Source organism: Seriola aureovittata, chromosome 1, assembly GCF_021018895.1.
Source record: "Seriola aureovittata isolate HTS-2021-v1 ecotype China chromosome 1, ASM2101889v1, whole genome shotgun sequence".
Taxonomy (NCBI): domain Eukaryota; kingdom Metazoa; phylum Chordata; class Actinopteri; order Carangiformes; family Carangidae; genus Seriola; species Seriola aureovittata.
Window position 1 is genome coordinate 9,088,214 of NC_079364.1, and position 21,187 is coordinate 9,109,400.

The window sequence follows — 21,187 nt, forward strand, 5'->3', positions numbered from 1 at the left end:
CCTTCTTTATTCCCACTAATTATTGAATTATCCAGAGTGCTATTTCTGACATACTAATATTACATGTAATGTATTAACTATATACAACTGATATTTGACTAAAATTCACTGGAGTAAAGTGAAGTAATTGACTAATACCATTACGTTGTAATTAAGGGAGTTAAAGTAATTTTTGTAACATGTACTTTGTATTTATTCAAATTAAATAGACACCTATTAATATACAGTATGTTTATTATAAAATAAATATGTGTTAAACTTACTTTAAATGTAGGAACAATTTGAGTAAATAGTTATAGTTCAAGTATGTCTACACTAAGTATAAAAAAGTATTTTATTTATTATATTATTATTATTATCATTATTATTATTCTATAACCCACCTAACAATGATTATAGACTCTGAAACTTTTGCATAGAATGAACATGTAGGAAGAAAATTCCTCTTTTATCTTTAATCTCATTAAGTTTACACAACAGACAACAAAGTCGCCTCTGGCTTGAGATAAATGATCATAAGGCACAAAATAACAAGTGTAGGTCGACTTGCAAAATGACAAAAAAAAAAATGCAACATGTTTTTGTACATAAATGACTTACAGACATTACAATGCACAATTTGTGACAGTAATTGCATTCTTTTTTTTGGGTAAATTGTTTCATCAGTCTTGGTCAAATTGCCATTTTTTAAAATTTAAAAAATGCAGATAATGTGCACATCTGCACAAAATATTAGACACACCATGTTTGAATTGGCATTAGTAAAACTGCTGACATTGGTTTTTCATGAAAAAAAAAAACCCCACACACATTCCAACTTCCTGCTATTTGTTCTGCTCAGGGAACAATCTGACCATCACATGACGGACTTAAACAGGACGTGTGACTCAACAGAGACAGTTTGCAGCTAAAATTACATGCATACACTTACACATTGTTTGAGTTTTTTTAATTCAGTGCACACACTGTATGTATTATTATTATTATTATTATTATTATTATTATTATTATTATTAATAATACATTCTCTTTGACATGTGTGGACCATGAAAAATAGTTTTGGCCCTCAGCCCATACTGTAGTTAGTAGTAGTAGTAGTAGTAGTAGTAGTAGTAGTATGAATTTATGCACCCAATGTCCTGCAAGGTTTGATTACTTGACACAAATACAGTTGTGTGCACTAGTAATAGACTATAAAATGTATCAGTTTACAGAATCAATTAATTATCTTGCACATGTCTCTGTCCTGATATTTAAAGCTTTTTTATTTGTCCGAATTTAAAATAGAGGAACTCAAAGTTTTTTACATAAGGAAGCAGCATTCTGTCTATCAATGGAAAAACAGTCTGGTCAAGTCAGACTGGACAAAGTGGCAAAACAGACTGGACTAAACTAGGACAAAGGTCGGCACAATGTAAATATTAGTGATCAGCTTGCTTAAATAGTGGGTTGTTAAAACTCAGTTACATTTTATCCTTGCACATTTGTGGAGACGATCACTCCTTCTTTATTGGAAAAGGTCAAAAAGAAAAAAAAAAAATCCCACATATTTTCTCATCATTGCCACTCTTGTTTTGTGTGCACACATCCTCGTAAGGCATCAGGGAGTCAGTTTGCATTTACAGTACTTTGCTGGACAAATATAAAAACTGATGATTGTTTAAAAGCAGCCAAATAGTGAAAACTACAATTAAAAGCATTGCACTAAAATGCCAGTATTTACTAAATAAACCCGAATCAGTGGAAACATCTTTAACAACAATTATACAGAGACCAACCATCCAGCTGAGCCTCTAGTACTTCAACTTCAACTAAAGTGAAGGCACCAACAGTGTTTTTTTGGAAACAAGAAGCTGTCACGCTCTCAGTTTGAATTTGCTTCACATAAAATGTAAACATTACATATCTGGAGGTACTGATATCGTGAAATGATTAAAATAATAACAAGGTATCATATACATACAACGAGGCCCTTTGTTTCCAGGGGTTTCCTCAATAGTGTCAAAGGTCAGAGACGGCGGTTTTGTTTGCAGGCCCAAAGCATGTTTCCAAACATGGGCAGTGATAAATGAGGAGACTCAGTGAGATGCCACATCTTTTCAATGTATGACAAACTTATCATTGCAGGAAGTGGTTTCTCTTTACATAAAATCCTCTTAAAAAGATATTATATACACATAAATCAACCAGCGTCCTCCTTTATGAAATTTTTCGAAAGTATATTGAAAGCAATAAAACACCAACATCTGTTGTCATGCTCCCTTTGACGATAAAAACTCAGAGTTGGATTTAACAGTGCGTCAGCAAACCTACTTCTTCTTTTCTAGCAGAAATGATTTGTCCTGTACAAAGGTCACCTGCAAACTTATGGCAGCTGCAGTAATTGGCACAAAGTGCCCAGGCCATGTCCTGACACATCTCAGTCCAGAAACGTCAGAGCTCCCATGACGCTGAAGCCTAGCAGGATGAAAAGCACCTTCAGAAGTTGCTTCCCGGGGGAATTCAGTTCATGTGGGAGGATCTCCAGGAAGGTGATGTAAATAAACGTCCCCGCAGCGAGCCCCTCCAGGATGGCCTGAATTAGCGCTCCGGCTTCTAGCTGAGCCTCCATCACACTGATGCCGATAGCGATGCCTAAAGGCGACATCAAGGCGAATACTCCGATGTAAGCAGCTACCCACAATGGACGAACTGCGCTCTGGACCAGCTTCACAGACAGGCTGAACACTATGATGCTCTTGTGGACAAGTATAGCGATGCAGATCTCTAATACCTGGAGAATACAAAGAGCTTTTATGGTTATTTCTCTTCTCCTCTTATAAAAGATCAACGAAGAAGCAACCTGCAGAAACAATAGTAGATGTTGATGACTTTGTAGATAAAGGTTGGTTGAGTTTTAGTGGGTAAATAAGACTGGGTAATAGGACAAAACTATTGGACAATGCTGTGCTGTTTATACCATACAGCTATACCTGTAACGTCTCTGCTAATCGTTTCATTTATTATTCTTTTGTATCCTGATTTTTCAAGTATCCAATATGCTGGATTAACTCAAAGCTGATATTCATGTCTGGTTATTTTATCCATTAACTGTCTCATTTCATGTATTGATATCAAAATGTATAATATTCTTAGATTTAAGCTATATATATAGCCCATAACTGATTTATTATCATTTGTGACACCTGGGTTTAGAATTCAGAAAGGAGCCCTTTTGACAATTAACATGAACTTAGATGTTTCATCTACAAATCTGCTCTTCAGCACCTGAAACTTCATTCGACAGGGACGTGAGTGTGCACTGACCACATCCTGAGCACACTTCTTCTTCACTGTGGCAGGTTGAGAAGTTCAACTACTGCAGCTCAGCAAAAACACACGGTGTAAAGTTACTCTATAAGCTGACTCCTCCTTCATACAGTCGACTCAGGCCAACTAAATGGATTCTTGTCCTGCATTAAATGGTAAACTCAGACCTGCTGAGGATTTACGGTTTCAAATCCCAGTTTTTAGAGTGTACTTGTTTTACCTTATTATTCTTTGTCTTATTCACCATTCCTTTTTTCTAACATATATTACTCTTCTCTAACATCTTGTAATGTAACTTTGAATAATGTCGTTAAAATACTTAGGTGTCCTTTGAAAATGAGATCTTAATTGCAAAAGGATTAATTCAAATAAATAACGTTTGTATTTCATAATCAATTTATTCATTGAATCTAAAGTTTATTTTTCTAAATAGTGAAGTAAATTGCCAGCTGACCCAAGTAACGCACCACAAAATGTAGATGAAAAGCCCTGAGGGAAAACTCAATGCTTAGGCTGTCTTGTGACTAGAAGAAACAGCTTTGACCTGCGTGACCGTGAGATTCCTTTCCTGTCAAAGCGTCCTGAAGCTATAAACTGAAACCCTGCTTTCTTCTAGATATACTGCTGTGAATATGATTCCAACTCTATTTGAACTGCACTTTCCTAAGACAAATGTTTACAAAGTGCATGCATTAAACATGCATTAAAGCACGAAGAACCAGAGAGGTAACGTAGAGAGAACCCAGAATTTCCTGGTTCTGCTCCAGAAGTAAGAAAACCAAAAAAAAAAAAAAAAATCCCATTCAAATCTACAGCAACACTAATAACTAAAAGTACAGCCTTGGAACAGAGCCATTCTCAAGAGTATGTCATGTGGCTTGCTTCAACTTGTTCAACTGCTTGAACTGAAAGATTATCTATTACCGTTGTTTATTCAGTATATATATATATATTTTAGCTTCCTTTAACAAACACCACTTCCCATAAGCCCTTGATATTCGCAGGCTAAACATCACAGTCCATGAATGAGTCTGGGGTTGCAGTTACCTCACACATGTCTGTCGTGACAGCAGACTGAACTCTGTGGACGTTTTTAAGACTCCAGACATCAGAACTAAAAGGTTGAAAAATGACTTAAGGGGAGAGCATTGGTGAGTTTTACGGTTATGGAGATAATTATCTGCGCTACTGCACTTGTAGTTGTCTTTTATGTGAACTGTATTTTCTGCGCTCACAAAGTAATCATTGATTAAGAACATGCTTTATTTTTTCACAAAGACAAATGAAGGAAATGCTGAATGAGCGAGTTACTGAAGCTCGTGGAACAGAGGCCTGGAGGTGACGTCTTGCCTTTGATTCTCTATTTCGTTCTTTAAAAGTGTGGGGGAAAAAAGAAAGTGGAGAAAACAACAAATGCTGCACATTCTCTGGAACTCTGCGCAGATTTAACTTTAACACCAGGTGAAGTACTTTCTCTCTTCTTACCTTTGAATCAGTGTCCTGTAGGCCGATAGCAAGACCCTCAAAAACTGAATGGAGTGAAAGCGAGAGGAAGAGCATGAAGGAACGAAAGGGAGAGTGAGCCTGAAAGTCGACGTGGACGTGGTGGCCGCTGCTCTCCAGATCAGGGCTTGTTCCATGACCATGGCCATGCCCGTTTCTGTTGTCCGGTATAAGGGGTGCCCTCTCCTCCTGAGCCCCTCCCATCTCCCGACAGTTCAGGACAAGTTTCTCCAGTATGAGGACTGTGAAGAAGCCGGCAGCCATGATGAACTCTGGAAGAGGGAAGCTGGTCTGTTGCAGACCGATATTGAGATTAAACAGTTTGCAGGTTGAGTCTGGTAAAATTAAGAATTAGAGAATGGATTTGGACTGCAGAAAAAAAATACTGACAGATACATTTCCAATAAAATCAATTCTTAATTGCATCAATTTTTTCAGGTCCAGAGTTTGTCCATATTTGGACGTACCTCTATCTTTCGAGCATCCAGCTCAGTGTTGATGTCAGACAGATAATCTGGAATGATGTCGAGCAGACATGCCGCCAGGAAGACTCCCCCGGCAAAACAGCTGATCAGACTCAGGACAGTGCGGTGGGGTTCTTTAAATGAAAAGATAAAATATTTCTTACCTTTCAACATAGGCTTTCACACACAAACACACAGACAAAATGCCGACAAACTGCAGAGTAAATAAAGCGTATTTTCCTATTTTAGCCTCAGTTATGTGATGCTCTGATTTTGTGCAAAATCTATTATGGTTCTCTGTGAATTAATAGGCCATTTTACATTTTCAAACTTCTTCTAATTAGCCTGTAATTGAAGACATTGATGGTACATCTCAGTCATGGCACTCCAAGTAAAATCATTGCCTTTCCTGCCTTCCAAAGTTACAATAATTGTTGGTGGATCATGTGACAAACCATGAGAAGTCATAATGACTCATCAGAACATGCAAACACACACTCCTGTAAAGGAGACCAATTATGCTTTCACTTCCATTTAAAAAAAACGTCAGCATCCTGACAGCCTGTGTTAAGGCTGTGTAAAGCTTTGGGCGTCTGCTTCATCCCTATCAGGTGACTCCAGCCCAGGGGTGAGAGGGGGGTTTACTAATGGTAAAGACCTTACATGTTACATTTCTAGTTCAGTACATCATACACCATATTGAAATTTTCCATTTAAATGTAGCATTTACGGAAGAATTTGTAGTTCCCGCTCAGAATGATGGTTGTCTAATGATCAAAGATTGAAGACCACCTTACTATTAACCATTGTAATCGCAGCAACTGTTATCATGTCGTTAACAGTTTTCTAAGTCACAGTTGATAAAATCAGATGATGTTTGTTACCTCTACACCTAATCTGCACCTAAAACATGTGATGCGGTCACAGCTGGTGAAAACACGATCTGATACCCGGTAGAGAGACATAATGTGTTCCGCTAAACTTCATTTAAACTTCTAACAATTTAAGGGTGTTTAATTTATCTGCACAAGTTAACGCATCGTAGAATAGGCAGTGATAACTGCAAATTAATCAGTGACCTCCCTTTGATAATTCGGCATAGGTGTAACACAGCAACAAATAATCCAAACAAAGAAAATATTTAAATTATTCGTCTTAATCCACATTGTTTAGCTGAGATTACAGGCAATTTTAATGCACCTTCTTGCTAAGAGATAATGTAATTTAAGGCATCCCAAGGAACACCAATACTGTTATATCATGTTATATCAGCGTTTACCAACCTGTCCCGTTTGTGTTTCTGAACCATTTGATTTGAGCAGGGATGAATCCAAAAAGAAGAGTTAGGAGCAATAGACCGAACAAAGCGCCTATTTTCACCTGGAGAATATATTCCATTTTGTAAACTGTCAGTTTAAGAGTGAGCTTCTCTACCTAACTGTGCTATCATGAGATTAGCTATGAAACATGCTGAAGCTTCCTAAACGACACAAGACAAGAGTTTCACTGAGACTCACAGACACCGTCATGTTATTATTCTGAAACAAAGTGGTACTGCCCTTCGTTACGGTGTCCGAGGAGGGTCAAAAATAGTGTCTCGCAATACGGAGTTACAGATCGTACCTCCAAAGATCCTCTACTGTCTCTGGTACCTTTAATTATAATAATAAAAATAAATAAATAGATAAAAAACAGAAACAAATCGCTTTACCATAAGAAATGCAACTGTAATTTTCTCCTTAAATATAGGAAGGCTTTTAAAAAGTAATAATAATCCCTTTGTAGTGAGTGTTTGTTAATAATGTTTTCTATCATCGGCAGTTTTTGCACAGTTTCATGGCAGCTTCAGTTTAGCCAGAGAAATCAGCCTATTTAATTGTGGTACTGTTATTTAACTAAAGGATCCACCACTGACACTCACACTAACATACCATTTTTGTTCACCAGTTTTCCTACCAAAAAAATTCTATTGTCAAACCATAAAAAAACAAACAAACAAACAAACAAACAAACAAGCTACAATACAATGAAAATTAAATTAAAATTGAATTAAATCATAGATAAAATAGATATAAAATAATAACAAAATAAAATAAATAATAACAAAAGTAAAAAATGTAATACATTTGAATTTACCAGCAGATGGCGCCCTGTCCACAAGCTTCACGCGAGGACCAACGCTATGGCGAGGACGATAACGAGTTGATGACGACACTTTCATGCGCCGGATATGTTGTCCCCCAGAAATACCCAAATGCTGATGTGTTACAAGGAATTTTAGCGCTGGTAGACTCCTGAGTTTGTTGTTTTGTTTTTCGATGCAGTAACACAATAACGGAGAGCAGCGGCAGTGGGTCAGACTGAGGTCGATGTGAAAGAAGACGCAGTGGAAGAGAAATCAGCAGCACCGGCTCAGAGAGCGAATGGCGGTGAGAGAATCAGACACATGCAGCTGCAGCTGCAGCTGCAGCAGCAACAGAGACAACAACACTTGACTCATTCACTCGTACATTCACGTCACCTGTTTAGTAGGGCTAAATCCGCCTCAGCTACAGTGAGACCACCACGAGCTGGACACTGGTCTGTGCAGGGGAAAAACAAGCACTTTTTTCTCCACAGACAGAATATACAACAAAGCTGAATCACAGTTGCTATAAGTCAAAAGGGTGCACATAATAACCAAAAGCAGGTTTAATCACTTCCAGTAGCATTTTGGTTAATCTGTTCACATGTGGTGTCATCTGATTGAAATTCAGGTTGTGTGCAGAGTTTGAAAAGTCTTGAAAAGTTCACTTCCCTTCAAAAGAGGCCTTTGAAGTTGAGGAAAAAGTCTTAGCATTAGGGAAGCATAGGGAGCATTAATTATGAAGCTCACTGATTCATAATGGACAAGTGTCAAGTTTAGAGAAAAATTAAATCACTTTATTTTTTAAATGATTAATCCCTCCATTAATTTTTTGCCGCCTATCTGCGTTTCATTCACATTAATCAATTCATTATGTAACTAATTGTTATGTACAGTTGGAATGTACTGACAAAATGGGAGATAAATGTCAAACTTTTCCATGTGTTAAATGTTAAATGTTATTGTACATGTTTTTAGAAAGGTCTTTCAAGGTCTTAAATATAAATTTTTAAACCCTCTATAAACTTTCAAATTCCTTCTACTACACTGAGTTTTGATTTATAACAACTTAAACATTCACTTAAAGTTACAATGAGCGGCTGATTTTCTTTAAATTTTTTGCACCACTTACTGTTGTGAAAGTGTGTTAGCCTCAGCACTTTTTGAAATCCACTTTCAAAATCGGCAGTTACATTGCTTTTGAAATTTTTTTGTGTTTTCACAAATAGAACAGCTCATATCGATACCTTTTATTGAACTGAAGAAGTAACTCTGCTTGGGTAGTTGACATGTTACACGTTCAAGAGCCTGAAAGTAGATAAGGGCAATAAAGAAACAACTTTGTGATATTTTATTGCTAACAGTGAGGAGCCAAAGTTCAAAGATACATTTTCCCCAATGCTAAAATTTGATTTGATTGATTTGATTTCTAAGTCCATATAATGCCCCATTATTTGTTTTATTTTTTACTAGCTGTAAATCTAATATTTAAATTGTGTAGACACATAAAATCCACAAATCTTGAGGTTTGCAAATTAAATGAAGTCTAAATTATTGTTAAATAGCAGAAACTGTAAAATGAATGTCACACATTAAATTACATTCACTGTCTTCAGAGAGCAAAAAGAAGGCATGTCTGAAAAGCATAGCCTGTTTTGCACCTGCAGTGTTTGGCTGATGTGGTTGAAAAACTGCCTGCTGTTGCTGAAACTTACTGTTCTCTGTGTTTTGCTCAACAGCCCAAAGGTAAAGTTGGCACAAAGGGAAAGAAGCAGATCTATGAGGAGAACGAGGCGACTCTGAAGTTCTACACAAGAGTCATTCTAGGAGCTAATGTAAGAACCTCAATGTTGTTTCTGAGATATGTTTGTGTTTGTGTTTGTGTGTTCAGTCAATTCCTAAATGTACGATATGAGATGGACACTGCGCTGTTCCAGTGTATTTACTTTAATTGACTGATAACTATCATGTATGAACCTTATTCTCACTGGATCAAGACTTGTTCATGACTTTGTCAAACTTGAACTTCTTCATTGGAGGGTTCAGGTTCCGGTCGTCCATGCACCTAGGTTGCCTGTGTTGTTTTACTTCGAAATGCCAGACCCAGTTTTTGACTTGTACCAGTATGTTTTACATGTTTCATATTATTTTATGTTTACACTTAGTTTCTAATGCTTCACTTCTAATTGACTGTGTTGAACTGTCAGTTATATCAGTTACAAGTCAGTACAGTTGGCAACAGGTAAAATCCTCTTTCACAGTGTAAATCTGTCTTTTCCATTATCTGGAAACTCTTGTGAAACTATCTTTGGCTGTTACAGTGAATTGTCTGAAAAATCAAGTCACTTCAGAAGTCACTTCTGTGATAGTAAAGAAATTGATAGTGTGGGATAAAAATCGTATAGAAAAATGTTTTATGGATTATAATGTAGGGCTGTAACTAACGGTTATTTAGATCATTTATTCATCTGCTCTGTATTTTCTTGACATTTTTTAGTCGATGAAACGATAAAAGTGAAACAATGGCATTCATTATTTGTCAGAAGCTGCGGTGGTGATTTTGCTTGTTTTGCCTGACTAACTCTCTAAATCCATAAAATATTAAATTTATTGTCATTTATGATCATGAAAAACAGTTAAATGTCACATTTGAGAAGCTGGAACCAGATCATGTTTTTGCTTGAAACATAATGGAAACGATTGTTCAATTATCAAAATAGTTGCCTAATTGATTAATCGAATAATCTTTGCGGCTCTATTTCCTGTCATGTCATCCATCTCCATTTCAAATATTCTGCTCATCTCCACAGGCGATATACGCTGCCGTGAATCTTTTGGTTTTCTACAGTTCGTCTACATTTTGGACATGGGTGAGTGTATTTAATAAAGACTGTTTAAAATCTTAATATCCTCACATATAATGTAATCTCTTGTAACATTGCCCCCTTCCTGACCCTTAACCTTGTATGGATCCCGTAGCTGCTGCTTGCTTTTGCACTAGCAGTGTATGTTGGGAGTTACCGCTCCATGTCTGCCATGGCCAAGCCAGTGTTTGCTGAGGATGGAAGTCTCCTGGATGGAGGAATAGACTTGAACATGGAGCAGGGAATGGCAGAGTAAGTAATCCCCACAATACAAATAGGATTCAGATACATTGGCAAGAGAAATTCCCTCTTTATCTTCTACATACAAGATGACAACGTGAATTTGTGAAAAAGAATTCAAATAAAATTGAAATTTTTTGGACATGGTTTTACATCCGAGGGACTTACACTGAAGTGTGAGGTAACGTAGAACCAGCGTCAGTTATCAGGATATTTCTGGATGCTGAACAGAGGAGTCAAAATGCTTGTTGTCCGTTAAGGTGGTGTGTCTGGGAAAGACAAAAGCATTTTCAGTGTGCATACAGTAGATGTATTATGGAGGTTGTCTTAAAATGTTGCTTTGCTCTAATAGCAATGATACATCTTGTAAAAAATGGTGAGCGATCGGTGTTTTTTTTTTTTTTTGTTTGTTTTTTTTGCCCTAGGTTTCACCTATCAGGCTAAATTCAGCCTGTTCTAACCTTCTGATTGATGGCACGTGTTTGGGACAGGAAGCTTTACAGACAATACTCAGGACTGAAAATCCTGCTCACCCTCCTGCAATGTGTAAATGATTGAATTTACATCTTTGTTTTGAGCTGACAATGTGTAGTTTAAGATTCTAATAAAAACACGGTACACCTCTACATCAGTCAGTGCTAAGGCAATGATGGGAATTTTTTGTTTTTGGTGAATAAAATTACATTTTAGTCTTTGCTTTCTGTATTCTTTATGTATATATGGTAAGAGATGTCAATAGATCATTACAGTATCATTTTAATTTATTAATTTTGTCATTTCCAGTAGGGTTTGTGCATTAAACATATAGAAGTTCTGGCCATATTTCTATTTTTACTTATGGATGACACAAAGACCCCTTTAGTTATAATATATTATTTTCCAGTTTAATATAAAGTGTGTAAATAAATAGCAGTCACATATATATTTTTCTGTCTTGTTGAAGAACCCCTGACTTCATTGGGTCCCTCAGATAATGAAACTAATCCTAAGAGCACAAAGATCTTCTGTGTGCACTGAAACATGGCATTTTTCAGTCATGATTTATTGTCTGTTTGCTCTGGTTTTAGGCACCTGAAGGACGTCATCCTGCTCACAGCCATAGTGCAAGTGCTCAGCACAATCTCCTCGTATTTCTGGTATCTTTGGCTGCTGGTAAGAGCTTGTGTGGATGATGTTCTGTGCCCAGTTTCCCAGATCAATCCTATGAGATAGCTGCTATTTTCCTGCCTGATTCCTTTTCTTTTTCCCTTTTTTTCTTGTCTTCTATGCGTGTGTGTCAGGCCCCGGCTCGTGCCCTGCACCTGCTCTGGGTGAATTTTTTGGGCCCCTGGTTTATGGCAGAAAGCCCATCAGCACCAGAGGAAGTGAATGAGAAGAAGCAGAGAAGACAAGAGCGCAGACAGATGAAGAGATTCTGATGCTGCAGAGCAGACGGAGCAGTATTTTTATAATCTAATATACAGATGGCGAGGAACTCATAAGTTATTTAGGAAGAAATTTTGTTATTAAGTTAAACTCGATCCAAATCTGATACTGTGGAATCTTGTTTTCCATGTTTTCTTCCTGCTTTTTCTTGTAATCCAATTTTCCCCCTAAATTATGAAATGAAATGTTCCCTACTTAGATAATGTCACGGTCCAAATATCATTTGTCCTCTAGCAGAGATTTAAGAGCAGATTTACTTTCAGTTACACCCCACATACCTCCCCCCAATAACGAAAATGAGTCCAAACTGAATTTGTTTCATCAGTGCCGCGTTTTTCATGGAATGTCTTTTATTTTATTTTATTTTTCAGAAATGTCTCTGATGTAACACAATTCATCAGTGATCCTTCATTACCGAGCCAACAGATTTTGTTTGTGAGCTATTAAGACTTATAAAATCAACTGGTTATAAATCAAGTTTTAATAGGAAAATGGGAACATTTTTGCAATAAAAAATCTTCCTGCAGTGTGTGGAGTTTATCATGGTATTATTATATATCAGAAGAGATTTTTTTTTTTTTTTCAGTTGTCAGGTTCTTTCTCTCTGTTTTTTGTTTCTAAACATTGTTCCTTCAGTCATGAATTCAAGTACTGAGCTTTTCCTGGGAGGCTAAAATTTGCTTTTGGTGCCTTAATAAATACATTGGAGCATAAATGACTGGGTCCTACTTAAAGAATCTCTAACATACTTTAAACGGTTATAATGTGATTTTCATAGAGAAATAAAAAATTTTAGCCTCCTCGGTCAAAAGTAGGAATATTTGGCTAAAATTAAAGTCATGTACCATAATAGCTGTTACAGTTCACAGCCCAGGTGTCCATAGTTTCATTTCATAGTCTATTGTTAATTTCTGTTGTTTAGTATGTCAAATTAATATCTGAATTCATGCTTTTCGCAATAATTTTTACTTTTGTCATTCTGTGGTCATCTTTTTGGCTTGGCAGTATTCAAATGGTCCATTTATCCAAATAAAAAACAAAGACATTTAAGTTGGTTTATGCATTAAATGCGAGGAAATAAAAGAACCGTCCTGATGTCCGGTTCTCCTGTCATTACTTCTACAAACTTTAGGAAGAGCAGGCAGGTGAATTGTGATCTCAGTAGAGCGCGCTTAGTTTTTAATATTGTAAAACTGTATGCCACTTAATTTGAATCATTGGCATTACTGATTAATGTATTCAAAAAATTTTTTTTTTTTTTAGATTAATCAATCATAAATGACCATCACAGTTTTTTATTTTGTCCGAGTAATAGTCCAATCCAAAAATATTCCATTTATTTTGCTTGATAAATGACTTTCACAAATAAACAATTATAAAAGTCATGTAGTACTGACATCGAAAACTCCTGAGTAATTTGATTGAAACACCTTGTTTAATCTGCTGAAAGAATTTGTCTGGATTTCCTGTCCATATTTGAATTTACATTGAATCCCCAGTTTCCATAAATATATGAGCACAGCCTCGTGAATGATGAGGCAGCTTCAGGCTTTCGAGGACAGCAAGTTGACAGCACAGTTTTAAATACACTGTAGACAGATTTTTGTGAGAATTAATGAAGAGGAACGCCACATTAAAGTTTGCTGGCTGCGGCACTTAAGACTTCATCACCTGTCTTTTTCCATTGACTCTTGAAACTGCTCACATATTTGAGATTAGAGATTTAAGATTGGAGCTGACAAATCAATGCACAGATGACAGTTTAATCCCCTAATACTGAAGAAATGTCAACTACTTGGTGCACAGCTACATTTAACGTGTCTGTTTCCATCCGGTGAGCTGAGCCCTGTCCTCAGGCAAAAAAATGTTGTTTATTATCAAGTCTGCTAAGTGACTTTATACAGTCTATCCAAGTGTTGACAAAATGCATTCAGTGATTATGTTCATTCTCAGACTCCAAAGAGTGTGAGTGGGCTGGCAAAGCCCAGATCTGCTCCCAATGTAATTACAGAATTCTCATTATTGTTGCATCCGTGCTTACCCAACCCGACAAGCTACAACCTGCATTCTCCTTCAGGTGTGTAGGGGAATCATGGCAATGGTGTGAATCCTGTTCAAAGGAAACAAAACAGCAAGGCACCTACAAAGTTCGCCATAATACAATACAGGAATTTCAACAGCTTGTTTTACCTAGCTTTATATTTTTCCTTAAACTTCAACTTCCCCGCAAGCTTTTTTTTTCTAAAATGACTGCTTTTACTTTGCCTGCCCTTCTTCATTCCAGCCCTGTGGTCCTATACTGTCTCTATTATAGGGTTATAAACAAAGTAACCAAAATTAGAGCAGCACGGCATCCAGTTGTCAGGGCCAATCCCAGATGTGGGCTTTGAGAGGGACCATGTTGCAGTGTAATTTAGCACAGGGCCACTCACTCGCACGTAACCCCACCCCCTCAAAACTCACATATGTACTTTGTGTTTCCTGACTTGTGTTTTCTTTAAGATGTGCGGAGCTTTGAAACGTTTACCTGAGACATAAAACTTGACATGTGATCGAAGCTTGTTCATATGCAAACTCTTCTCTTCGTAGCCTGAAGTCGTCTTGCTTTGGAGAAGTCTCTCTCTGAAAATAACTTCATGTGAGAGTCCCTGTCTTGGCTGCTGATTTAAGATGGAGAGAAAGGAAAAGAGTGGGAGAGTGAGGCTCTTGTTTACCATGGCAGTAAAAAAGGGTTCATCCTGACAAGATGAAATAAGGGAGTTGAGGCTGCATTCCATTTTCCAGGCTTTGTGAGTAATTTGCTGCAACCTAAAAAAAAAACCTTAACAGATTAAACCCACTACGATTGCAAGAGTAAAATAATGAGAGTAAAACAAAAATCATCAAACTGGCGATAATAAAAAAAAAAGAAGAAGAAGCAGGGAGTCAGAGTGATAAGCAGACAGGAGTGGTGCCTTTTGTCTCATCCGCTCCGACAGAACGTGGCCTTCACATTTTAGATCTCTTTAGGCTCACAGAGCCAGACAAAACAGGAAATTGGGGGGCATTTGGGCAACAGTCGAGCCTTTGACCCTTGAACTGCAGCACTCCCTGTCTTTGAAGTCAAGAGAGTGAATCACAAGCAATTACATGCGATGCAGAGTGTGTTCCCTTGAACATCCAGCCTCCACTGTGTAAACAGAATCAGGGCTCTCTGAGTGTGTTTGGCTGAGCCGTGGGTGTAGTCCCCTTGAAGTTCATCATCTCTTCTCTGTTTCGGCCTTGTTTTGACTCTGGACTAAACTGACCCAAACACTGCACACAGTTTGGGTTTTAGTGCAGGAGTGGCCAGTATCAGTGTGGGATCAGCGCAGGACACCAATTTGTCATTTGACAAGAAAAAAGAAAAAAAAGAAGCAAGACCCAGCCACTCTAGGTTTCTTTCTCTTTATGATCCACAGGCTTTCTTTTGCTACTAACAAATAAGTGTTGCTATTTCCAGCATCATCCTTTAATTTAAAGACGACACCGGCCAGGGAGCATTCACAGCTCCCACCATAACCTTAAAAGGAAGCTGTCAAGAATTACTTCTGCATTTCCCTCGTGTGTGTGTGTGTGTGTGTGTGTGTGTGTCTGGAGGCATCTTGAGTATCAGACTTGGTGGCAAATTCTCCACCTTCCTCAGAGATTGTCACCTCTGTTTAACATCTCGCTCTGTCTCCGGGCAGCTTGTCATCTGCTCCTGTTTGTCACCAACTGCAAACTGAAGACAGATATGACAAATCAATAAAACCATGGACACAATGATTTGATCTGTTAATGTGCCACAGCTATTAGCAGATTAATGGAAGAAGCATTTGGTGATGCTCTCAAGGTGTTTTTTTTTTTATTTTTATGGTGCTACTTCTGAAATATTTAATGATGAAGGACGTATCTGCACATAATCGCCTCTACACTACTGTGCACTTTAACATTGTAGTTCAAGGATGGATTACCAACTGGGCAAAGCATGGAACTGCGCAGGTGCTCCAGAAGCCCCAGGGGCCCATGAGGTGCCAGGTTCACTCTTATCATTTGAGAATACATAATCTTATTAATTGCATCTTTGCGGAAATTTGCACTCCTGTACAGTATAATATCAATTATGATGGGTGCTCCATCTTGTAGCCTGGTGTTGCTTCTTTATTAAATTGCTTCAATTTGTTTCAGTGCGTCAATTAATTAACACACAGAAGACCTCAGGCAAAGTAATATTATTCCACCATAGGAAAACTTAAACGTTACAACCAACAGTTATTTCCATTATCGCTGCATCTGAGAATTATTTTCTTTAACAAAAAAAACTAAAGCGTTTTTTTATAATAGAAAACTGGAAAACAAAAGCAAATATAATCAACTTTTCATCTCAGCTGATGCCTGGAGAAATAGGCTAATGAAACTGACACGTATACTGAGAGTCAACAGGAAACATGAGCAATGATCGATGTCAACACAAAGTCAACTCAGCATTGCAAGCAGGCATAACATACAAAAATGACAGTTTTAGAGGCTAAGAAGATCTTACTTCGTTTTATTTACGTCTGTGTACATGTATGTGTCTGTCAGAGTTAATAGTATTCAAGTATTCAAGTCAGATGTTATTCTTCAGTAAGTCTTCAGATGTCAGTCTTCAGATTTACTGCATCAGGAAACAGGATTCATCAAGCTTCAGGTCAGATACTGTATGTTAACTAAGCTACTGTTAGTTTTGTCAGATGCGTCAGTTCTCCACAGATACGCCTGGCAGTTAGTGGGTGTAAATGTTTAACCGCAAAAGAACTAGTTTGTGTGGTGTAACCCGTTTCAATTTGGTCATGCATGAAACTACATTTAATAAACACTTTACCTCAGAACTAGGCTCAGTTTGAACTTCTGAAGAGCGGCTTCAACTGACTCCAGGGTTTGACAGGAGGAAGAATACTTTAACATGTATTCACAGTGTAACTGGATGTTCATGTTTGTTTAATGAAGTCTAATGATGAGACTGGAATGCCAAGAACGCAACCAGTAGCAGACCTGGAGATTTAATATAATAATATTGTAATAACAAATACATTACTAATTAATTTTTTTTAATGTTTATGTATAAAAATAGGACAAAGAAGAAAAATAATTTCCAGAGTAAGGAGAATAAAACGCATGTGGGGCAATACATGAGGTAAAAAAAAACACTTTGCCACAAAGCTTCAGAACAATATATAAAAGCTATGCCCTAAGGATACAATAAGAAAAATTATAACAAAAATATCACACAAGGCCGAGCAGCCAGGAAACCCTACTGGCCTATACAACTTACAACTGTAACGTTCCCGCCACCGGCCTTTGACGTGCATGTCATGCCCTGTCATTGTTTCCTGTCTTTCTGTCTGCTATCAAATAATGTATGATATGTCATAATGTATAGTAAATAAACCAGAGCAAATTGACAAAATGGTATCATTCAGGGTTGTCATGACAGAGCACTATCATGTAAGAAACATGCAGATACTCGTCAGTCAGGCAGTTCTTCAAAGATGGCTTCACGCTGAGACTTAAAAACAAAGGCAGTGCCAGCAGACCTCATAGTAAATAGAAATTGCTCCAGCGCTCAGGCAACAGTACAGCAAAGATAACCTCTTGATTTCAGCCTGGATTCTGATACTGGGAAGAATCATGAACATGATGACTGAAATAGCCTGAGGATCTCAAGGTTTGTTTTACTGTTCAGTCTGAGTTCAGCCTTGTTAGGACATCCATATTAAGTTACTCACCGTGGGCTGCCAAATCCTCCCTGTGAAGTTTATGAACTTGAAGGTATAAAAGTTCTGTTTTGTGCATTTAAATGGGCTGGCTAAAGCAACCCCATGCAGCTGCCATCTCATGATGAAATACTTCACTGTCAGAGATTGTGAAAATTAGCCTCACGTTATTCTTGATTCGGAGAAACATCTGCATGAAATGCTTCATTTGTGGATACGTTAATTTGAGGTGATTCAAGGACAAAAAAAAAGAAATAAAATCAGGAGGGAGGCAGAAATGTCAAGTTAATGATGAACATTCTGCTCTGGAGCTAAATCGATTATAAATAATCCATGGTACACCTACGTATATGTTGCATTCTTACACCCTCTGACTTTGTAATAACTTGCGTGCCCAGTCTCAGGTTTCTCTCGAAATTGAGTCTTGGGAATTCACATATTTCATTAGAACTCATCAAGAGTCATACATTCATGTGCTTGCTGTATCTCAAACCTTGAAATCTGCTTTTCTTCAGTTCCTTGTTTAGTGTCTATATTTTGTCTCTCTGAGTCAGAAGTGGAACCTGAATGATGGATGTGAGCACTGAGTGAGAGTGAAAGAGCCACTGGTCCTCACAGAGTGCAATGCCTCAAACCTCTGAGGCCCAGTGGTGAACATGAAGCAGTTCTATAGAAACGACGATTGAAAACAAGGTCACTTAATATTTTGCAGCATAGTAGTAAAGAAAAAGTTTGGTGTTAAACAGAGTTTAAACCTTGATGGTTATTGAGGCCTAAAGTGTTCACTATTAAATAAATAAAGATATCATGAAAGAAATAATTATATGACTTTGACTTCTGACGACCAAAATCAAATCAGTTCATCGTTGAGTCTAAGTGAACGTTTGTGCAAAATTTGACGACGTTCCTTCAAAGCAGTGTTGAGATATTGCATTCACAAGGCCCAAACCGTGTTTTTGTGAGGTCTCTGTGACCTTGACCTTTGACCTTTGACCACCAAAATCTAATCAGTTCATCCTGGACTCACAGTGAGTCCAGGTGAACATTTGTACCAAATTTGAAGAAATTCCCTCAAGGGGTTACTGAGATATCATGTCCACGAGCGCGGGACAGACGTGAACGCTGAGATGTATTTATTCATACAATCAATTCTTTCATAGTATTTCACATTGAACACTTTTATTTCCATAGATTTAAAACCTGTGATTTCTTTTTGAAACGCTCGGTAGCTCACCTGGTAGAGTGCATACCATTTAGGCTCAGTCCTTATGAAGGCAATTATCACTTTATTCCCCCATGACCAGGACTTTTGACCACAGAACACAAACTAAAAGACTTGTTTAAAAGTATTTACTTACTTAAAAAAAAAAGAAGCACACAACAGGGGAAAACCCTGGCAGCATTTGGTCAAGGCGCCGACCATGAACCACGACGTTCCTATTTTAATCTGGCCGTTGACCGTTATGGGATGTCATTCCCCATCACTCTCTTCTCATTTCCTGTCATCTCTTGAATGTAATCTCACTAATAAATACACAAAATTCCACAAAAATACAAAAAGACGCACTGACAATATGCATCTGATAGTAATCGCATGATCCAGCGACGTGACGCACCCTCTTGTCTGTCAAATTTCAAACATGTTCTTCTGTGGCGCTTTGACCTCAGTAAGGATCAGTGACTGATATTAAGTTGTGATAACAACTAAAATGGGCCACATCAATTCTCCCTCCATTCATTATTTTGTTTGGATATTTGTGCTTTCATTTAAAAAAATCTAATTAAAGGTCTTCCATGAGTGACCACAGCAATTAGTTGTGGCAGTGGCGCCAGTGCCCGCATGACTCCGGCTGAACCAGGATCAGTGAGGGACAGGCTCCATCACATTGGTTTCCTTTTCCTCTTCCTTTGTTTTCATCCTGTTTCCTTCCTTGTTTTCTTAAATGCTGCCCCCCCCACCCCCCCTCCCCAATGGAAGTCTAAACAAAATACAATACTGTGAATGTAAACAAGCGCACAAATAACATGTACTACACAACCTTGGCCCTTGCTAAAAACTGACCCAGTTTTTTGAGGATCACAGGACAAGGATATGGTGTATGATTTTGGTGCTTGGCCAATACGGATTGACTGGAATGATGTGAATGTGGTTTGTGACCCTGCTGCAGAACAAAACATGAGGAATTTCTTGATTTTGCATCAAAACTAAAGTGATCATGCTGATCAGAAATGAACAAGATCATAATAGAGGTAGATTCTTTACCCATCTGCTGTGGCGAAACTGACAACCTGAATAGTTAACTTGGAAACATCTGTGTCACACTTGTAGCTGTATGGCCATTTTTGTGTTTACCTTAATTTCAGACCAACAGATTTACATCAGATCTTAAATCCTGAGCTCATGTGCTGTCCCGAACTGATATCAAAATGTATTCTTGAATGCAATATTGTGCCATGAAAGCGTGTACGTTTTCTAGCAACAATGTCCAATGAACTGATTGATAAGCAAACCTTCAAGTGGCATGGGGAAATATGACGCATCTGATGATGATGATAATTGTCCTGATGGCCAAATAGTCTGTGGCACATAACATGTAATTACAATGCTCTGTGTATGACTTCAGACAAGGACCTGTACTGCATGTTATCCCACATGTGAGTCTGCATTAGTGCATATAAACACAACACGTCGTCATAAGATTGCACCTAGATATTCTAAACGTTTTTCTTTGAACATACAGCTGATGATGCAGCATCCATCAACCTGCACAGCTGGTAAACTTACCTAATGCCTGCATTAACATTAATGAGGTTTTACATGCTTTTTTTTTATGCAGCTCTTGTTTCTGGCGTTGTGTTACTGCCATCACCCTTTTCCACCATTTCAAACCCATCCATCCCCACCCACCTCATGCTATTAGACATATATAATGGAAGTCTAGATTAATGGTTAATTTCCAGGAAACCCCTGTGTTCTGTCATAAAGTGCTTTCCATTAATTAGTGACTCTGTTTCTCTGAAAGGAGGGGCAGAAGAGAAGAGTGATTAATGAGCTAACTAGTGCAGCCAGCCGCACTTCTAGCCCCAGTGGTGAGCGTGAGAGTCGGACTCACAAAGAGAGAGAAAGAAAATAAATATGTGCCCCTTGAAAAAAAAAAGTGCATGGAAATTCATTGAAAGGGGAGCTGAGTGCAGTTTCAAAGGGATGGTATAGCATTAGAGCTGAACTGTGAGTGAGAGGGCAGAGCGAGGCTTGATTATGCTCTCTCTGGAGCCAGAAGTCCAGCAGACAGGGGATGGGTGTGTGCTGAACTGAGAGCTGTTAACAAGGAGAGCAGTTCATGTGGCTTCTTGACTCATTTTGCTCCCTTCATCCTAGATGAAGGTTAAGATGACTGCAGCAAGAATTGACACTAAGGAACGTGCATACTGAATATTTTGGGATGACGCTGAATATATACATGTCCCAAACTGAACTTTTTGTACATGTATTATACAAAT

The 21,187-nt window shown here is 37.9% G+C and overlaps 2 protein-coding genes across 2 annotated transcripts; one reads left to right on the top strand and one right to left on the bottom strand.

Moving 5' to 3' along the window:
* Nucleotides 1–416: 416 nt before the first annotated feature.
* On the bottom strand, nt 417–6,818 carry slc39a1 (solute carrier family 39 member 1). The gene is made up of 4 exons (XM_056382754.1): nt 6,560–6,818; nt 5,280–5,410; nt 4,795–5,103; nt 417–2,773 (listed from the first exon to the last, which is right to left on the bottom strand). The coding sequence occupies exons 1-4, from the start codon at nt 6,672–6,674 to the stop codon at nt 2,420–2,422; spliced, it is 909 nt and encodes a 302-aa protein (XP_056238729.1). The 5' UTR covers nt 6,675–6,818; the 3' UTR covers nt 417–2,419.
* A 685-nt stretch (nt 6,819–7,503) lies between these two features.
* tmem208 (transmembrane protein 208) lies at nt 7,504–13,025 on the top strand. Its single transcript, XM_056384564.1, has 6 exons — nt 7,504–7,705; nt 9,141–9,236; nt 10,212–10,271; nt 10,381–10,517; nt 11,573–11,657; nt 11,786–13,025. Exons 1-6 carry the CDS (start codon nt 7,700–7,702, stop codon nt 11,921–11,923), a joined length of 522 nt encoding a protein of 173 aa, XP_056240539.1. The 5' UTR covers nt 7,504–7,699; the 3' UTR covers nt 11,924–13,025.
* The last annotated feature ends 8,162 nt before the right edge of the window (nt 13,026–21,187 follow it).